This window comes from Gopherus evgoodei, chromosome 15 (genome assembly GCF_007399415.2).
Source record: "Gopherus evgoodei ecotype Sinaloan lineage chromosome 15, rGopEvg1_v1.p, whole genome shotgun sequence".
Taxonomy (NCBI): Eukaryota; Metazoa; Chordata; order Testudines; family Testudinidae; genus Gopherus; species Gopherus evgoodei.
In genome coordinates this window covers 28,032,054-28,050,162 of record NC_044336.1, presented here as the reverse complement: position 1 = coordinate 28,050,162, position 18,109 = coordinate 28,032,054, and the positions used below count along the sequence as shown (strand labels likewise).

The 18,109-nt window shown below is 49.7% G+C and overlaps 1 protein-coding gene and 1 long non-coding RNA gene across 2 annotated transcripts; both read left to right on the top strand.

The window, feature by feature from the left end:
- The first annotated feature begins 5,024 nt into the window (after positions 1–5,024).
- On the top strand, positions 5,025–14,485 carry CBX2 (chromobox 2). The gene is made up of 5 exons (XM_030534958.1): positions 5,025–5,122; positions 5,214–5,257; positions 6,499–6,564; positions 8,002–8,071; positions 8,615–14,485. The coding sequence occupies exons 1-5, from the start codon at positions 5,051–5,053 to the stop codon at positions 9,980–9,982; spliced, it is 1,620 nt and encodes a 539-aa protein (XP_030390818.1). The 5' UTR covers positions 5,025–5,050; the 3' UTR covers positions 9,983–14,485.
- Positions 14,486–16,640: 2,155 nt separating this feature from the next.
- LOC115635561 lies at positions 16,641–17,587 on the top strand. The gene is made up of 2 exons (XR_003996631.1): positions 16,641–16,849; positions 17,175–17,587. It is a non-coding gene; the product is annotated as an uncharacterized LOC115635561 (long non-coding RNA).
- The last annotated feature ends 522 nt before the right edge of the window (positions 17,588–18,109 follow it).

Genomic DNA, 18,109 nt, shown 5'->3' with positions numbered 1-18,109 from the left:
TGGCTTCCAGGCCAGGCAAACTGACCTGCAGTGTTACTGGACACAGTGAGTGTAGCGTAATCACTGTGCAAATTAACACAGAAAAGATTTCTCAAGTCCCTAAAATAACTAATAGAGGAAAAGCAGAAAACCAGCTGTAGATCCATAATATACAGATGTCAGCCTGGCTGCAGGGAGTTTTGGAAGCAGTGATTCTGGACCCAACCCCTCCCAAACCACAGAACAACTCTTCAGTTCAGGCAAGAACACAGAGCAGCAGAGGATCCAGCACTTTGCTCCAGAGATGGGTAAAATAATCCTGATGCAGACTGAGCAAGAGTGCCGGCTAAATCTGTAAAGCACTTTGGAGTGAAAGGCATTCTAGAGATGTATGTTATTCCCGTAGCAATGGCATCATTCTGGACATGAGGGATAAAGCAGACATAGTGAACAAAAAGGTCATTATATCTGGATGTCAACCCAAGCCCAAGGTGCTCTTCTTTGCTCCCAGAAAGAGATACAATTAACCACAGACCTTCCACTCGTGCAGAACTAAACACAAAACTCATCTCTTTAAGTTCGTTTTGTCTCGATAAACACACTCACAAAAATAAGCAACCAAAACACCTGCATGCAAACATGCCTTTTCTCTGACAGGCCGGGAAGGAGAAAAGAAAAGATTGTTATTTCTACATGAACATACTTGTGAAGTGCTCAGAAACTCCAATGGTGAGTGCAGTACAAATACCCAGACAGATAACTGAGATTAAAGGGAACAAGTCCTCCTAAGGCTAAGAGTACATGCAGATTCCCAGGACTGTTTTCCATACTGCCTGCCGCCCAGATGGAGGCTGTTACACTTCTGTGTGTTCCTCACTCCTGAGTATTCAGATTGGCTTGTCACTTGAGCTGATGTATAAGAGTTCATCCTGCCAACACACAGCCCCTGCATGCAGGGCTATGAGCTCTCTCTCTCTGAATATTGCTAAATACTAAGATGCATTGCCCATGTATCTTACTTTATTACTTTACTAAACTAACAACAAAGAAATGCACTCTGTTAGATTTTGGACCCCTCGCTATTCATACATCATCTGTTGGATACAAAAATGCTTCTGGTTGTTCTTTTGAGCTGGCTTAACCTTGACAAATTAAATAATTTGTAAAAAGCAAATACCAAAAAAATGTGATAACATTCAAAGCAGGAGAATTACATATTATTGTTATAAGAACAGAGAGCTTCGGAATCTTCCCACTACCCACAACACATACATAAAGATGATTGTTTTCCTCTTCTTGCTTTCAGGGATTCGCCAAGAAATGTGACCCTAATAATGTTAGATTCTAGTCTCAAAGCTAACTTCTCTGTGCTACAAAAAATGTACTAAATGTAAAATAGCCTTACGGATATGGCACTGTTCTGTATTTGGGAGAAAACAGTACACACATGGTCAGTCTGATCTCATCTGCACTGCTGTAAATGCAGAATAACCCATCTGCATTGGTGTAACTGAGATAAGAATCTGGTCCATAATCTATTAAATGCAGTGCTGTTGTAGCTGTGTTGGTCCCAGGACATTAGAGAGACAACCGGGTTAAGGTCATATCTTTTATTGGACCAGCTTCTGTTGGTGAGATAGACAAGCTTTCGACCTTTCATAGAGCTGACCTGAAGAAGAGTTTTTTAATCATTTTAGTCATTCTTGTAGCTCATCTCTGACTCCTCCAATTTATTAACATCCTTCTTGAATTGTGGGCACCAAATCTGGACACAGGATTCCAGCAATGGTCGCACCAGTGCCAAACACAGAGGTAAATAACCTCTCTACTCCTCCTAGAGAGTTCCTTTGTTTATACCCCAGGATTGCGTTAGCTTTTTTGCCCACAGCATCACACTGGTAGCTCATGGTCAGCTGATTATCCACCACAACTTGCAAATCTTTTTCAGAGTCACAGCTTCCCAGGGTAGCGTCCTTCATCATGTAAGTATGGCTGCCATTCTTTGTTCCGAGATGTACATATTGATATTTAGATGTATTAAAATGCTTATTGTTAGCTCGCACCCAGTTTAACAAGTGATCCAGACTGCTCTAACACAAGGACCTGGTCTTTTCATTATTTACCACTCCCCTAGTTTTGTGTCATCCGCAGACTTTGTCAGTGATGATTTTATGTTTTCTTCCAGGTCATTGATAAAAATATTAAATAGTGTACGGCCAAGAACCTCACTAGAAACATGCCTGCTCATTGACGATTCCTCATTTAAAATTTCATTTTGAGACCTATCAGAAAGTCAGTTTTTAATCCATTTATTGTTGTAGTTTTTTAATCAAAATGTCACAGGGTATCAAATCAAACACTTTACAGAAGTCTAGGTATGTTACATCAACACTATTACCTCTATCAACCAAACATATAATCTCATTAAAAAAAGATATCAAGTTAGTTTGACAGGATGTATATTTCATAAATCCATGTTGATTTGCATTAATTACATTATTCTCCTTTAGTTCTTTATGAATTAAGTCTCTTTATCAGTTCCTCCATTAGTTTTCTCAGGGTGGAAGTCAGATTGACAGGCCTGTAATTACGCAAATCATCCCGTTCACCCTTTTTAAAAATTGGCACAGCATTAGCTTTCTTCCAGTCTTCTGGAACTTCCCCAGTGCTCCAAGACTTATTGAAAAATCAACATTAATGGTCCAGCGAGCTCCTCTGCCAGCTCTTTTAAAATTATTGGAATGCAAGTTAACTGGACCTGCTGATTTTAAAATGTCTAACTTAAGTAGCTGCTGTTTAATATTCTCCTGGGATTCTTGTGGAATAGAAAGAACGTTGTCATCACTATGTAATGAAACTATATCATCTGGTTTTCCTCAGGTACAGAACAGAAATATTTATTGAACTCTTCTGCCTTTTCCATATTACTATTGATAATTCTACCAGGTCCATCCAGTAGTGGATCAGTACCATTGTCAGAATTCTTTTTGTTCCTAAAATATTTTTAAAATTCCTTGTTCTTAACTCTACTGGCCATAGATTTCACCTTATGTACCTTTGGTTCTCTTGTCAGTTTTTCATTATTCCTGATTTATATTCATTACTATCAATTAATTTCCCCTTTCTTCATTTGTTCTATAATATAATAAATCATTGTTTATGCTTAGAGCTAGCCAAACATTTTTTAATATTATCTAGTGTTTTGGTTTTTTCATAATTTTTAATATTTTTAAAACAATCAAAATGATTATCAAAATCGGGTTTGATAAACTGAAAAAGTTTTGATAGCCATTTTGAAAACAATTTCAATTAAAGATACTTCAAAAAATAGAGAGAAATGAAAACTTGGCCCATTTCAAACCCTGCAAATCAAAAATGACTTTAAAAATGTCAAAAATGTTGGCAGAATTGACTTTTTTTTTTCTTTTGCATTTTCCAGTCAGCTCTGCTGAGGGTATAACTCAGTTTATACCAGCGTTTCTCAAATGTGTCCTCCGTGACTGCATGCAGTCACCAGGGGTTCTTGCAGCCACAGCCTCCTGGGTGGTGAAGGAGGGGGGCAAAGCAGCAGCCCTTCCCCAGGGGCCACCAATAGTGGTTGAACCCTGACTTCCTCTGAAGACACATAAGCCGGAGGAGCAGGCAGCCAGTGAGTTCCCCAGCTTCCTGGGGGTGGTGGGATTGGGCTTCAGCCCTGGGGTGGCAGGTGGCAGGCTCTATCCAAGGGGGTTCAGGCTCCATCCCCGGGATGTGGTGCCAGACTCTGGCCCTGAGCTTACCCTCCTTCACCCCAGCCCCCTGCTGCCTCCTCCAGTGCTCCATTACCCCCGGTCCCCATTGCCTCTGTACCCACCTCACCCAGGGTTAATTTGTCCCTGGGCTGAGAAAATCCACTGTGAAAGAGCAGGATCGCCGGGGAGGTGGGGGAGTGGGGCAATTTGTCCCAGAACCCTGGCCCCACAGGGGACCCGCGACCTCTGGCCTGGTGGTGGTCCGGGTCTTCAGCGCCATTTCGATGGTGGGGGGGCCTTCAGTGCTGCTGAAGACGCAGAGTGACTGAAGGGCCCCCGCCGCCGAAATGCCACCGAAGACCCAGACCGCCGCTGGGTGAGTACAAGTGCCCCAGGACCCCTGAATCCTCTGGGCAGCCCTGTGAAAGAGGGATTTGTATGTTTGTTAATATCACTTTTCACAGCGCACACAGTAGCTAGAGGGTCCGTTTTTAAAAGCAACAAAAGACCAAAAGAAACAAGAAAAAAGACAAGAATGCTCAAAGCACCTTATTTGTGTTTCTATTCTGTTTAGGTCCAGTAAAGACTAGAGACCACCGAACATTATTGTTATTATTGCACCAAAAACCCTATGATGATAAATTACAAGCATTTGGACACGTTTATGTGCATGTTTATTTCTTTTCCCTAAAGTTAATTAGTTTAGGAACAACGCTGAGAGCGGCCACCAGCCACAGAGCACTCGCTCTGAGAGCCCCTGGTTTCTACTGCGTGCGAGGGAGGGACCAGTCTGTAGGTGCTGTAAGAGTTGGAGCATCTCCTCCCTGTTCCCTGCACAGTCGGTTTTGCAGCCTCTGTGCTGCACTAATGCAGGATTTCGCATGTGCTGCATGAAGGTCGTTGGGGAAACCTAAGGGCAGTTCAATTATTAGGCCTGCGATTATTGCCAGGGCCAAAGGCCCCTCCCCCCAGTTCCATACTCGGGGCAGGGGGAGCAAAGCCCCTGCGCTGGGCAGGAAGGGGAGGGGTCGCGCGGAGACAATAACTCTCCTTTCTGCAGCAGCCTGACCCCATCCCCTTCCCCAGCTGCCAGTCTCCGCCCTCCCTCTCTCCCCTCCCCTCCCCTCCCCTCCCCATTGGCTCCCTGGGAATTTGGGGAGCCTCCGAGCTCGGGGTGGGGGAGGAGCCGGGCACGCGCGCTGCATTGTGTGCCCCGCCGCGGGAGCGCGCCGGAGGGAGGGATGCGGGTGCCCGCGGCTGTCGGGGGCGCGCCTCGGGGCTCCGTCCGGCCAGTCCCGTTGTGTGTCGGGGCGGGGAGCGCAGCGGAGCCGGCCGGCGCCATGGAGGAGCTGAGCAGCGTGGGCGAGCAGGTCTTCGCGGCCGAGTGCATCCTGAGCAAGCGGCTCCGCAAGGTGGGCGCCCGGCGCGGGCCCCCCCGGCCCGTCCCCGCTCCCGGGGCATCCTCCCCGGCCCGGCGCTAACCGCCTCTCTCTCCTCCCGCAGGGCAAGCTGGAGTATCTGGTGAAGTGGCGAGGCTGGTCCTCCAAGTGAGTGCGGGCGCGGGGGCCCCCGGCCCGGCCCCGGCCCCTTCCCCGCTGCTGGTGTTCGGGCGGCGCCGCGTCCCGGCCCCGGGTCCTTTTGTTTACAAATAGGAGTGTGAGTCCGTGTGTGAGTCCGTGTGTGAGTCCGTGTGTGTGAGTGTGTGTCCATGTGCGAGTGTGTGTTTGAGTGTGAGTCCGTGTCTGTGAGTGTGTGTCCATGTGTGAGTGTGTGTTTAAGTGTGAGTCCGTGTCCGTGTGAGTGTGAGTCCGTGTGTGTGACTGTGTGTCCATGTGTGTGTCCGTGTGTGTGAGTGTGTGTCCGTGTGTGAGTGTGTGTCCGTGTGTGTGTGTGAGTCCGTGTGTGTGAGTGTGAGTCCGTGTGTGTGTGCGTGTCCATGTGTGAGTGTGTGTTTGAGTGTGAGTCCGTGTCCATGTGAGTGTGAGTCCGTGTGTGTCTGTGTCTGTGGCCGTGTGTGTGTCCATCCCTCCTCAGTCCGTCCGGCGCACGCTTCGTGCTGCTGCCCCGGCTCCCGGGCCGCCCCCAAGCTGGGGCAGGCGGCTCCGAGCGGGCCCCGCTCCGGTGGGGATGGGCCGGGGGAGCTGCCTGGGTGTCCACGCTTCGCCTGCCGGATGAAACCTGAGCTTCCCATTGATGCCGGTGGGGCTGCGCCTTTCCCGGGGGGGGGGGGGGATCTGGCAGCCCGGAGGGGACCGTGTCTGTTTACTCCTCCCGCCAGCTGCTCCTGGAAACCCTTTTCCCTCCCGGCTTCTCCTTTCAAGCCCCCTCCCCCAGGCAGCACACACATTGTTATCCTTAATCCTTCGGCTCATCCAGGACTTGCCCCCGTCAATCAAGGCACTTCACTTTTCTAGACCGTCCCTGTTTTCTGACCCTTGGGCAGAAAAAAAAAATCGGGACTCCCTTTCCAGAGTCATTTCTGGTCGTTTGTTCTCCAGAGCATCTTCTGCGGTGCACTCTGATGAGAAGGAGGTTTGCATCCTATGTAGTGTTGCCATTTCTGCAGCGATTGTAGCAACTCCCACTGTCCCTGCCAGATCTTTACTGTAGGGTTATTCGAAGATGTGGCTTTGGATGGGACGGGTGCACTGTTCTCAGAGTCACATCAATCCCATGGGCTGTCATGTGAGCTGCTTTTGAACAGATGATATTCCATATAGTAGTCCAAGCTTTTTCAAAATGCTTTCATGTTGCTGTTCTCTATTATGTGTTTACTCTTCTTTTCCAGACACAACAGCTGGGAACCTGAAGAGAATATTCTTGATCCAAGGCTGCTCCTTGCCTTCCAAAAGAAGTGAGCAAACTATAAATACTTTTGGTGGTTGTTGTTGGATGAAGAATGTCTAATCAATCATTTGGTTTTTGGCTGTCCTGCAAACAGCTTACTGAAGAGCTCATCAGGCTAAAATATGATGATACTCTAAACAGACAGTTTAGGTTCATAGACGGCTACCGAGTGTTATAAATGTGATTAATTTGGGGCCCGAGATCAGAATGTATTTTACATAGATTGTGCAGTGTGACCACACTAGCATGTGATACAGACATTTAACTTGGAAATGAGCGTTGGGAGCTGAATGTGCTTGGCCTCTAATCTAAAGGTCTGGGCCACTGCTTGGATTTTCATGTATGGCTGCATGCACAGGTAGAGGCAGTTTCTAGAATTACAGAAACAAACTTATTTTGAAAATCCATTGAAACCATACTTGTTGGAGGAATGTGATACCTATCCCCTGGCATGATTGGGTGGCGTGGCGGGGCTAGAGAAACGGTGCTCTCTAGAATGTTCAGTACTCGTATATGGAGCTCAGCTCTGCAATTTTACTGCATGATTAGTTAAGGTAACTAGAACTCCTTGTGCACTGGGGTGCAGATATAGCCCGCTAGCTACAGTAGCCACAGCGCTGGCAAATGTTTTGCCTTTGCACTAATATAAAACACTAAACTTTCCAATTGGCCTAAATTATAGCTGGTTTCTAAATCCACTTTGTGGTTTGTTTTTTTTAAATCTAGGTATTATTGTGGGTGGCACAATGACCTGTTGAATAGGGTGCAGCAGTTAAAAAAGTGAGTAGGGTGCTCTGGTGTTCAGTCAGCCATCACTTTGCTCTGGAGACACTATTATTCTAACCTCCTCTCCATCCCATAATTGCCATTCCTATATGGCATCTTCCCTCACAGTAAGAGGGCCCTTTTATGGCCTCTTATTGTCACAGGGAATCATCTGGTAGAAGACAGCGATGCCTCTTTGCCACCACACCTTGCTGGGAGCCTGTTTCTAAGAGGTCTCTTTCCTTCATCATATTTGTTTCCTGTGTGGCAGTGCAGAGCTTGATTGCTGTAAGAACTTCACACACAATCTATAGTAACAGACTTTCTATTCCAGTAACCAGCATCTGTTGCTATGGGGTAAATATTCTACATATTCCGGTGCTGAGAGAGCTACTCTGTGACTCCCAGAGAGAATTCCTCCACCTCCCCGCCCCATTCCCCCAGCACTTACAGAATGACCTGGGTGCTTTCCCAAACCCATAACAAACAGCTTGGGTCAGAGTGAAATCTGTAGGCTTGGCGCTCTCCAGGAAAGACTGCTGTATGTTTGTCACAAGTATAACACTGCTGCTTGGATTAGAACTGGGTTGTGCAGCATTTCAAACAAGGGCTCTGCTGATCAGAGAGGAACTAGGCTGGCTCTTGGGTGCAGCACTGTCCTCAATTGGTGTGTTTGCAGGGAACATGAGAAAGAGGTGCAGAATCGGAAGAGGGGCAAACGACCCAGAGGCAGGCCCAGGAAACATGTGGTGAGTAACAGTGGTGATGTGTGGGGTGGGGGGGTGATGCCAGTTCTTGGGACATTTTTTGCCTGAAAGGCCCTTACAACCTCTTGTGTCATAATGTGGAGTGTTGCTGAAATGGATCATACGTCTTGGGTTTCCGTTGGAGAATCGGGGGCCACAGAGCTGCCAGGAGACACTGTTCTGAGAGCAGAATGTATCCAGGAATGTGTCCTGAGGTTACATATAAGGGGCAGGGATAGGGGGAGCTTCTCTTTATGCAGACCTTTGGTAATTGCTTATCAGCAATGATGGGGAGGGAAAAGCGTGAATCACATGGAATTTGAGGGCGATATATTAGATCTGGCCTGGGTGCAGTGGGGGCTCTTTGGCCCTTTGCAGAGTAAAGGCCTACGCACAGTCAGGGACTGATGCATGTGATGCAGTGATCTGTGGGGTCACTGAGAACAAATTTGTATCTTGCTGAAGAACTTAGCCACACTCAGTTCTGCCAGCTATCTTAATTCAGGCTGATGTTCTTCCTGCTCCCTCTTTATTTTTATTTTAAAGGAACCAGAGGTGCCTCCAAAAATCAAGTCAAGTAGCTCCTCATCCTCCACATCTTCATCTTCTTCCTCCTCTGATGAAGAGGATGAGAGTGACCTGGAGGCAAAGAGGGGTCCCCGGTGCAGAGAGACTCACCCAGTGCCACAGAAGAAAGCTCAGATTTTGGTTGCAAAGCCGGAAATAAAAGACCCTGTCAGGAAGAAGCGTGGGCGGAAACCTCTGCCTCCGGAGCAGAAGGCAGCCAGAAGGACCATGAACCTGGCAAAGGTGCTGAAAACAACCCGAAAGGAGATGGGTGGAGGTTCCAAACTGATGGGGAAATTGCAGCCCCAACACAATGCTCAGGCCTCAGGTATTGCTGTGCTTAAATCTAATGTGAAAGAGCCCCAAAGTGCACTGAGTGGGCTTGGTTCAGGGGGCTTATCCGCTGAGAACCTGCCCAATATACTGAAGGGCCCTTCTGGGAGCCCAAGCCATGGGATCAGCTGGCAGAGTTCTATCGTGCACTACATGAACAGGATGTCCCAAAACCAGAGCTTGGCAGAGGCCCCAGCCCCAGGGAGACTGGCACTCAAGTCACAAGCATCCACCAAGAGTAGCCTAGGACTAGACTTAAAAATGAGAAACCAGAAAGGAGCTGGGGAGCCTGGGTTGAATGTGCAAGGATCCAAAGCAGCCAAGGCACTTGGCAGTGGTGCTGGAGGGGATCAGAAATCAGGCTTCACTGCTGGGGCTCAGACCCTGCCCAACGGCAGCAAGGCACCTGTGAATTCGCCTGTCCTAGGAAGCCACCTGACTTCCAATCAGGAGCTGAACCTTCAAGCTTTAAACTTACAGAGTATCAAAAATGGGCCAAATTCAGCAGGTGGCAGCAGCCTCCCTCGGCATGTCTGTGGAACTGTGGCCAAAAGTTCTGGCGCCGCAGCTGTGAATGTGGGGGCAGCCGCTGCCACGGGCAGCGGGGTGGGCACAGTGGTGAATGCACAAGACACAGGGCTGCCGCCAGGCGTGGACACCTGCAAAAATGAGAAACCAATGCAAAGAGCAGCTGCTGGGGAAAGAGACGTGACAAAAAGTGGTGCCTCATGTGTGCAAGAGGGGCACCCCACAAGAGAGAACCACAAGCCGGCAGCCCTGTCTGAAATGAGCACCGGCGAAGAGGAGACCAGCTCCGATTCGGATAGGGATTCTGCCTCGTTTCCTGGTATGAGCCAGAACATGTCAGTCTCCATCCAGACCAGCCAGGACTGGAAACCCACCCGCAGCCTGATCGAACACGTCTTTGTCACAGACGTGACAGCCAACCTGATTACAGTGACCGTCAAGGAGTCTCCCACCAGTGTTGGGTTTTTCAATCTTAGACATTACTGAACCAGGAGGTACGAGGTGGGGGGATGGGTTCCATAGCTCCTTCTGATGCCTCTTTCCCATTGGCTTTACCTGATTGTTTCATTGGGTTTTTCTTTAAGTGAATGCCAGATGGCAATGAGATTTGGGGAGGCAAAAATCAGGTGTCCCTGCCCCTATAAGCAATTGGCTATCAAACAGCACTCTGGCTTCCCCCAACAAAGTGTTCTGCCATTGCCGGTCAGCAATGTTCTTGGTGGTTCATTGTATCTGTGGAGGTTTCCTGGAGCCAATAGAGATTTTCTCTGAGGGCTGCGAGGAGTAGGATACAATGAAATCTGTTAAGAGTTACCAAAGGGCATTCTGTTTTTCTGACCACTATAGCAGATGGCACCAGAGTAAGGCTAATGCAGTGGTTCTCTGGTGGGGATTAAGGCTGGCTGCTTAAAAGTGCTTAGCAAGTGACTGGTAAGCCAGGTTTCTCTGTGGTTGGATTTCTTTGCTGTACAACTTGAAATGTCAGAACACCAGGTACCTGCAACACCAGAACATGCAAGTACCTGGACAGTTGGGGAGAGGGCTATGGGATCATGCAATGTAACAGGCTAAAGCTTTTCCTTGAGAAAAAGTGAGTTTTTGGGGGGGGGGTTGTTTGTTTTTGTTTTGTTTTGTTTTCCCTCTAGGCATTAGCACAAGCTCCTGGGACAGTCAAACTCAATCCAAATCAGACAGCCAACTTCTGCAGTGTTCCACATGCTGCAGGGTTGGGGGTTGCCTGTAGATGTGGGGGTTTTCAGGGGCCATTAGTTTAAGCCCAGCTACCCTCCTGGGCTAGGTTGCTCCGAGTGATGAACGTGAAGTGACTGCTAGTTCTCTTGTGTTGTTTTGCAAATGAATGGAAATATTGTTTACATTTATATACAAAATCCTCCCTTGTTCAGAAGGAAGGTGGGGGGCAAGGGGGTATCAGACTAAAACTGTTGCTGCTGCTGGCAAACTCAGACCCGCTGTGGTGGGAATGGGCATCACAGCCTGCATTCACACCACATGGGGCACGTTTGGGGTGCACAGCTTGAGCTGGCAGCTGATCAGCAGTGTAAGCTGCTGCTGTGAAATTTCTCTGTGCATGAAAGAAGAGAAATCAGGGATGAGAACCAGTCTGGACGATTTAGTGCTCTCCAGATCCAGGTCTTCTCCTTCTCCCAGTATCATTAACACTTCACCTTGCATCCATCAGCCACTAGTCCTGGTGGAGCTTCTGCAGACACCCCCACGCCGCATGTTTGGGAGCATTAAATCACATGGTACATGCAAATACTTGTGGCAGGATTTAACTTGCTGCTTGCACATGTCCTTCAGGCCCGTGTGTAGGTTTTGCAGCCCCAGGCCTAAAGCCACCTGCTGCCTGGAGACCCGCTGTGAAGCTCAAGCACAATGGAAAAAACTTTTCTCCTAGGTGTGAGGTTTATAGGTGCCATGAGGCATGGGAGAGCAGGCAGCTCGAGGCTCTGACTTGCCATTAGCCTTGTCTTGATGCTACCACTAGGAATGAGTGAGGGTTAAAACACAGCGTTTGTGGGATCCAAATTCCTGCCAAGCTCCCATTGCCAGCAAGCTTTACGAGCGCTGTGGAGGCAGTGCATGCAAGGCTCACGCTGGGTGCTGCCAAGTGCCTTCAATTCACATGATTTCAGTGGAAACTGAGGGTGCTCAAAACCTCCTAGGGTGGGACCCAATGTGGCTGGGGTGAGGACAGTGCTCACCTCACAGCCTCTCAAGCAGCAGTTCCCTATGGACAGCCTTTGGCAGGCTCTGGATGGAGCCTCCTTCAGGCAGACAAGGAGGCTTTTGCTGAACTCTTTGAATGCAGCCTTTGCGATTGTAGTGTTCTGGAACTCTCCTGGATGTGTGGCAGGGGCAGCCTGGTACCTTCACATGCTATAAGAACATGCCTGCAAAAGGCAGCCCTTGAAAGATCAATGCAGCAGGGTGGCCGATGACTGTCTGGGCTGGCGGATCAGTGTGTTTAGGTGCCACTTCAAAGTGGATGGGTTCACCTTCTACATCCCTGCCCCAGTGACATGCATCTTACTCAGCCACAGTCTGGAGCACCTGCAATGTCAGTAGCGGCTGGGCTACTAAAGGGATGCTGTCAACTCGTAAAGAGCCAAAGGCTGCAGCTCCACTAGGTGAATATAGGCGCACACATATTTCTTCAATTCTGTTTTACTGCTCTGATGTGGTCAGGCATTTAAAATGCTAGTTCCTTTGGGCCTGGGCTGGCTGCTATGCTGGTCTCTCAGGTGGGTAGTGAACGTCAGGGAGGTTTGATAATCTATTGCTGTTGGTACTGTGGTGTCTGGGTTGCTTGCTAGGGAAGGTTCCACTGGATTTTATATTTAATTCATAAACCTTAATTGGTTTAGGTTTCATTTTTAACAAACGTAAACTTGAGTCCAATTTGAGATGACAAGCCCTTAATCTTATGCAATGGCTCCTGCCTTGAACATAACCCTGGTGGATTTGTCTCCTCAAGTGTGTGGGACAAGAGGTCATGTGGGTCAGACTAGTTTAATCTGCAGGAGGGTTTGTAAGAAGAGTTGGCTTTGGAGCTCCCTGGTGCCAAAAAGTAACGTCTGTTATTCAGTTGACCTCATAATTCAAGTGCAGCCAAACTAACTACTATGACTTTGAGACCTTCAAATTAGCTTGTGGATTCAGAAGACTTTGCCCCTGTGGTGGCCTTTACCACATGTGTTCTGAAGCCCCAGACATGGGGATGCTGGAAGTTCCTTTACATCAGTAATGAACAAGGGGGGTCTGGAGATCTTAAAAGCTGTGTCTGGCTGTCTTCCCCACACACCAAATATCTATTACTTGGCCTTTGCAAATCCAAACTAATGTAACTTACAATGTGCCTTCTGGAATGTTCTGTCCCCGCCTTGCCCATGATAGAGGTACCGACAGCAGTCTCACCCTTATGCAAAGCTGGGTTAGTCCAGGGTCCTATGAAAAGCAAGGACATGGGTGAGGGGAAGGAGAGAAGATCCTTCCTTCTCAGCAGGGTGGCACCCAGCATTTATGTGGACCTCCAGTGACACCTGCTTTGGTGATGGTAGCAGCTGGTGTGTATCCAAAGGGAACTGCACCCTCCTTTCTGAGGCTGGCGTCTGAACACGGAGAGGGAAGAAGCTGCTTCCAAGGGATGAACCCATAAATCCTTAGAATAAGTCTGGTGATGGATCTGTGTAAACAGCCTCCTGGGATGGCCATTGAAAAATGGCATTTGATGCTGGTCTGGGGAGGGGCCAGTTGATAAGACGATAGAAAACTGCTTCTCCATCCCTACTCCTATAGTGTCAGTACCTGTGTTTGTACTTTGGGGCATTAAGAGGGTTGCACTGGTGTAGAACAGGGCTTGGACTGGAGTGACTCATCATGGTGGGTACTGGTTTGCACAGGTGCTACATGCCTACCTTTGTTTACAACCAGTGCAAACCACTATCTGTGTACTTACGGTGCAAAGTTCTCCAGCCTAGACAAGCTCTACCGAAGATGTCCCTGTTCATAATTCCAGTTCTAAATTAAATTGTATTTCACATTTGGTGGCTTGGTCCCACTCAAAGGCATTCTTGCCTTTCAGAGTCTGGCTGGTGTTTTCTTGGGATTCTTGACTTTTGCCCTGGAAACTTGTAATACAAATGGAAACTGGCTTTTTTTCAGCACCAGCCACTTATAAAACTGGGTTCCCCCCCACCCCTCCTGTAATGGTGGGAACCTGCTTTGCCAATGCTAACATTGTGCCTTTCTGTTAACCAGCTGTTTCAATCCCAAAGTTATAAAGACTGTGAAAGTGATAATCTGGAAACACCTTACTTTCATCTCATTCTTCCTTCCCCTTTAATCTGGCATTAAATGTGTTGACTCCCCTTAACAATGTGTGTGTGTGAAAGTTTAACTTTGAAATCAGCCTCTCAAAGGCAAATTGTGTGTTTTAATTTAATCTTTTGTGGACTGAAGTTTAAAAAGCTGGTGCTAATTGTGTTTACCACTAAAATTAGTCTTCAAAGTCTACCTTTTTAAAAAAATTGCTGCTATGAGTTTGTGTTTTAGTTGCATGTCAAACAACCAATTAAAGGCTTGTCACTATTTTTAGTCGTAAGGGGGTTCCCAAGGGAATAGTACTGCAGTATTTGTATATTGAATCAGTATTTTATCCTGGCATAATCTGGTGAAGTATAGGGGTTTTTCATTGGACTGGAAAAAGTGGACAATTCAGTCATCTTCCTTAGGAGTTTAGTATATTTTTATATATATATTTTGTACCAAAAAACTGGAGTTCTTGGGAGCTGCTTCTTTTTGTTTTGGCCCTAAGACTGATATAGATGTGAAGGGCTCTAGACCTAAAAAGAAGAGGTTTTACTAAAAGAAACTGAGGAGGTGTGTGTGAAAACAATGTTCTTGTAACTGTGCCAATTACTGCCTGGTTTGCATTTATTATTTTTTATTATTAAAAATGCCAAATCATTCCTGTGTGCCACTTTTGATTGCTTTAAACTACAGCAGTTTGCTCTTTAGAGAACAAGCATTGGATGTGTTATTGCCTGGGGAATGCTCGAGTTCTTTGTTGGAAACAAGACAGCAGCCCAGCCCGCATGTTAAATAAGGGCTGCCCACCTGAAGACAGGACCGGCCCATTGAGCTTGCAGTGTATTCCCATCAGTGGTTGGGGTTCCAAACTTTGGTGACCTAGAGTTGGCTTCCTTGCATTTTGTGATATTTTCTAGTATTTTTGGACTCTAATGCTAGTGTAGACTCCAGACCTCTAGGCTGCTTTTAATTTATTTTGCAGGAAAACACTACAAGTTGGTATGTCAGACAACTTTGTATAATGTTTTTATTCATGTTAGTATATCAATAAATATTTTTCTAAACTTTTCAAACTACTGTGCAACCTGTGATGGACTGTGTAATTGTACTTTTCAGGTGACTCTCTCACAACCTTTTTCAGACATTTAAGCTTCAGGGCACAGCTGAGAGACATCGTATTATATGGACCTTTCCCTGTTCAGGTTACAGATGGAGTCAGTCGCAGACTAGGACTAGAACACAAGAACTGGAATTCAGTCGCCTTGCTCCAGCTTCTCCCAGGCAAATCCCCTGGACTTAGCTAAGCATTATACCCTGTAGCTTTCTTGAGTGGGGAACATACCACCTTGATTAGGATGTGGAGAAAGTGTGACAGCTACCTCAGATACGGAGTTCTGCAAAGAGAGGGAAGGGGAAAATCAGCTTTCCTGTAGCTTAGCTGTCCCTGTATCCCTGTTAGGTCACTGGCACTAGAGGTGATGTTCTGTGGGGAAGGGCTGTAGCAAGAAAAGGAACCTGCAGCCGCATGTGCCAAAGCACCTTCCACCACCCTCCCACTTATGCTGCATCATCCCTAATGCAGCTGGGCTTAAACTGTAAAGCTGCTCTAAGATGGCACAGCCCTTGCTGGAGTTCAAGGGGAGGGGCCCACAGAGGTTGGCTTGGCACCCTGCACAATAGAAGGTATCAGTGACACGTGCTTTGTAAACCCAAGGAGGGGAGAAAGTTAGGCTCTAACCAATGTGTAGCTTTACATCCTTTTGTCAGCATTTTTAGCCCCAGGAGTTTGGCCTTTGCTACTCCATGAATTCCAGTGGAAAGGCCAGTCCCCCCTCAGTTATTCAGCGTGTGGAATGCACCAGAAGAGGCATCTTTGTCCATGATTTTGGCATGTCCCCCATCCATCATCCCAAGCCTTGTTCTGATCCCTTGTCTCTGATTAAACCCCAACCACCACCCACCTTTGCCAGTCTCTTTTACCAACCCTGACACAGGGCAGCTGCAGCACTTTGGGCCTTCTTAGACGACCAAGAGAGACTCAGACCCCAAACTGCCTCCCAGGACCCCCTGTGCTCTTAAAGGGGATCTGAGAAGAAAGGTGAGAGCAGGTACAGCTGCTGTTCCTGCTGTAGGAAGGAGGCTGGAAGGTGCTTCCCTCTTCCAAGAAGGGGTTTTATCCTTACAAGCATCAAACCCTGTTTTTGCTGGAGCAGGGGGTGCTAATCTCACGGGGCCCTGCCTCTCACGGGACAGCCTGTGCGAAGCTTTGCTAAGCTCTTCCTGCAGGGTCTGGTCTCTCACCTGAGCGGGGGAACCCTCCTGGAGCAAACAGGCACTTTGCTCCCGCCGTTCTGGGGCAGGGGGCGCCCTGACCTTACTCATCGGCTGTTAGGCAGCACAATGGGGGGGCTGGCGGCGGAACCGCTCGGGCCCCTTTTCCCAGCCGTACAAACGCAGGAGGAAGCGGCTGGTCTCAAGTCCCCCCTCCCCTGGCCGCTCGCACGCTGCGCTGGTGGCTCAAAGGGCTGGGGCCCCAGGCCAGGGGCTGAGCGGCACTGGACAGTGCTCCGGGGCCCAGGGAGAGCCAGCAACACCCCGCTGCCCCAGCCCTGGGCCGCGGCAGTACCGCGGGAGTCGCGGCTTCCCCAAGTTTCTTTCCCTCTCCGGGGCTTTGGGGGAACCTGGCCCACCCATCTCCCACCTGCGGAGCAGCAGGAGGAGCGCGCCCCGCGTGCGCCTTCCTGCAGCCTGTGCGCCGGGCAGCTCAGCCCAGCCGGCTGCCCCCGGGGGCGGGCGGTGCTGCCGGAGAAGATCTACTAATGCAGCGCAAGGGCGGAGAAAGCCCGCTGCGCCCCCGAGTGGGGGTAACCCTGGTGGGAGCCGGGGGCCGCACACTCGGCCTTCTCTTGCACCAGCTGCGCCAGAACACCTCTTAAAATACCCTGCCCGGGCAGAGCCGACCTTGCGCCGGGCGCAGCAGCCAAGCGAAAATGAAACCAGCCGGGAACCGCCGGAGCCCGGGTCAGCAGCAACAAGAGCCTGCGCAGAGAGCCTGGTCAGGCGGGGCTGTCTCTGCCCGGGGTGTGACCTCTCCTCCCCAGGGCAGACAGCTCGGACTCCCGTTCGCTGGCCAGTGTGGACAGAGTTCGCTCCCCACCGCGCTTCAGCCTTTGCGCGTCCGAGGCTGAACGCAAGGCGGGGAGTCCTCTCCCCCCAGGCTGGCGGGGCTCCGCGGGCAGCTCCGGCCCCGCTCTTTTGCTGGGAGGGGGTTAGGAATCGCAGCGAGCTCCCACGAGGGAAGGGGGTTGGTAATGCTGGTTTCTTGCTGTTCCTTTGACGTTTCCAGGGCCAGGGTTTGACTCGGCAACGCAGGAAGGAAACCGTCCCAGTCGCTCCCGTTTTGGACTCTCTGGCCCGCAGCGTCAAGCCTCCGGACGAGGAAAGACCCGGGGCCCAGCCCGAGCTGGCTGCAGGCCGCCTGGCTGGAATCCTCTGCAGGTGACCTGAGCACTCCGGCACTACCAGGCCCCCCCTCTCGTTCTCTACCCCCGGGCACCTCCTGGCGCTTCCCCTGCCCAAAGCTAACCCCCCTCCCCAAGGGCCCAGCGGCCACTTCCCAGGCCAGTGAACGGGTCTGAAAGGCGAGTCTCCTGCTGGGACCTCCGGGAGAAAAGCCGCATTGTGCGGCCCTCCCCGCCCCGCACCACTGTTCTGCGCGCAGATGCTGACAGCTACAATAAAAGGTTTTCGCGCCTTTCACTCGGCGGAGCAGCAAAGGGAGGTTAATGAGGACACAGCTAAAAAGCCCAGCCCAGCCCCTGCTTTTCTCTGGCTCCGCAGGACAGGAAGATTTGAATACAAAGGACAGATTTCTGGGCGCCCCGCGAGCAGCTCGCGGGGGAGGTTTTCAGACTGTCTTGTGCGTTGCGGGACCCAGGCTTGCGACAGTCGAAGCCAGGCCCCACCCCCCGCGAAAGAGAGGGGGAAGGGAGCCTGGGATACAGAGCGGGTTTGAGCGAGCCCCGGGTCTTTCACCGGGCAAATCGGCAGGCTGCGCCCTGTATCAGTGCCTGGCAAAGGGGGGGCTGCTGATCCTCGCACAGGGGCCTGGGAGGCGTCCATGGGCTTGTTTGCAGAGTCCGCTTTCCGTGTGCCAGGTGCTTGATGTCCTCCGCCCTGCAGGAGCCCTGTGGGCCGGGCTCCCAGCCCGTACTGAGCTGGAATCCCCGCTGCCCTGTGCCTGGATTGCCTGCGAGGGGCTGGGGAGGACACCCTTTGAGC

Coding starts and splice junctions, on each gene's coding strand:
- CBX2 (XM_030534958.1), top strand. CDS start 5,051: ATGGAGGAGCTGAGCAGCGTGGGCGAGCAGGTCTTCGCGGCCGAGTGC. Junction 5,258..6,498: donor TGGCGAGGCTGGTCCTCCAA/GTGAGTGCGGGC, acceptor CTTCTTTTCCAG/ACACAACAGCTGGGAACCTG. Junction 6,565..8,001: donor CTCCTTGCCTTCCAAAAGAA/GTGAGCAAACTA, acceptor GTGTGTTTGCAG/GGAACATGAGAAAGAGGTGC.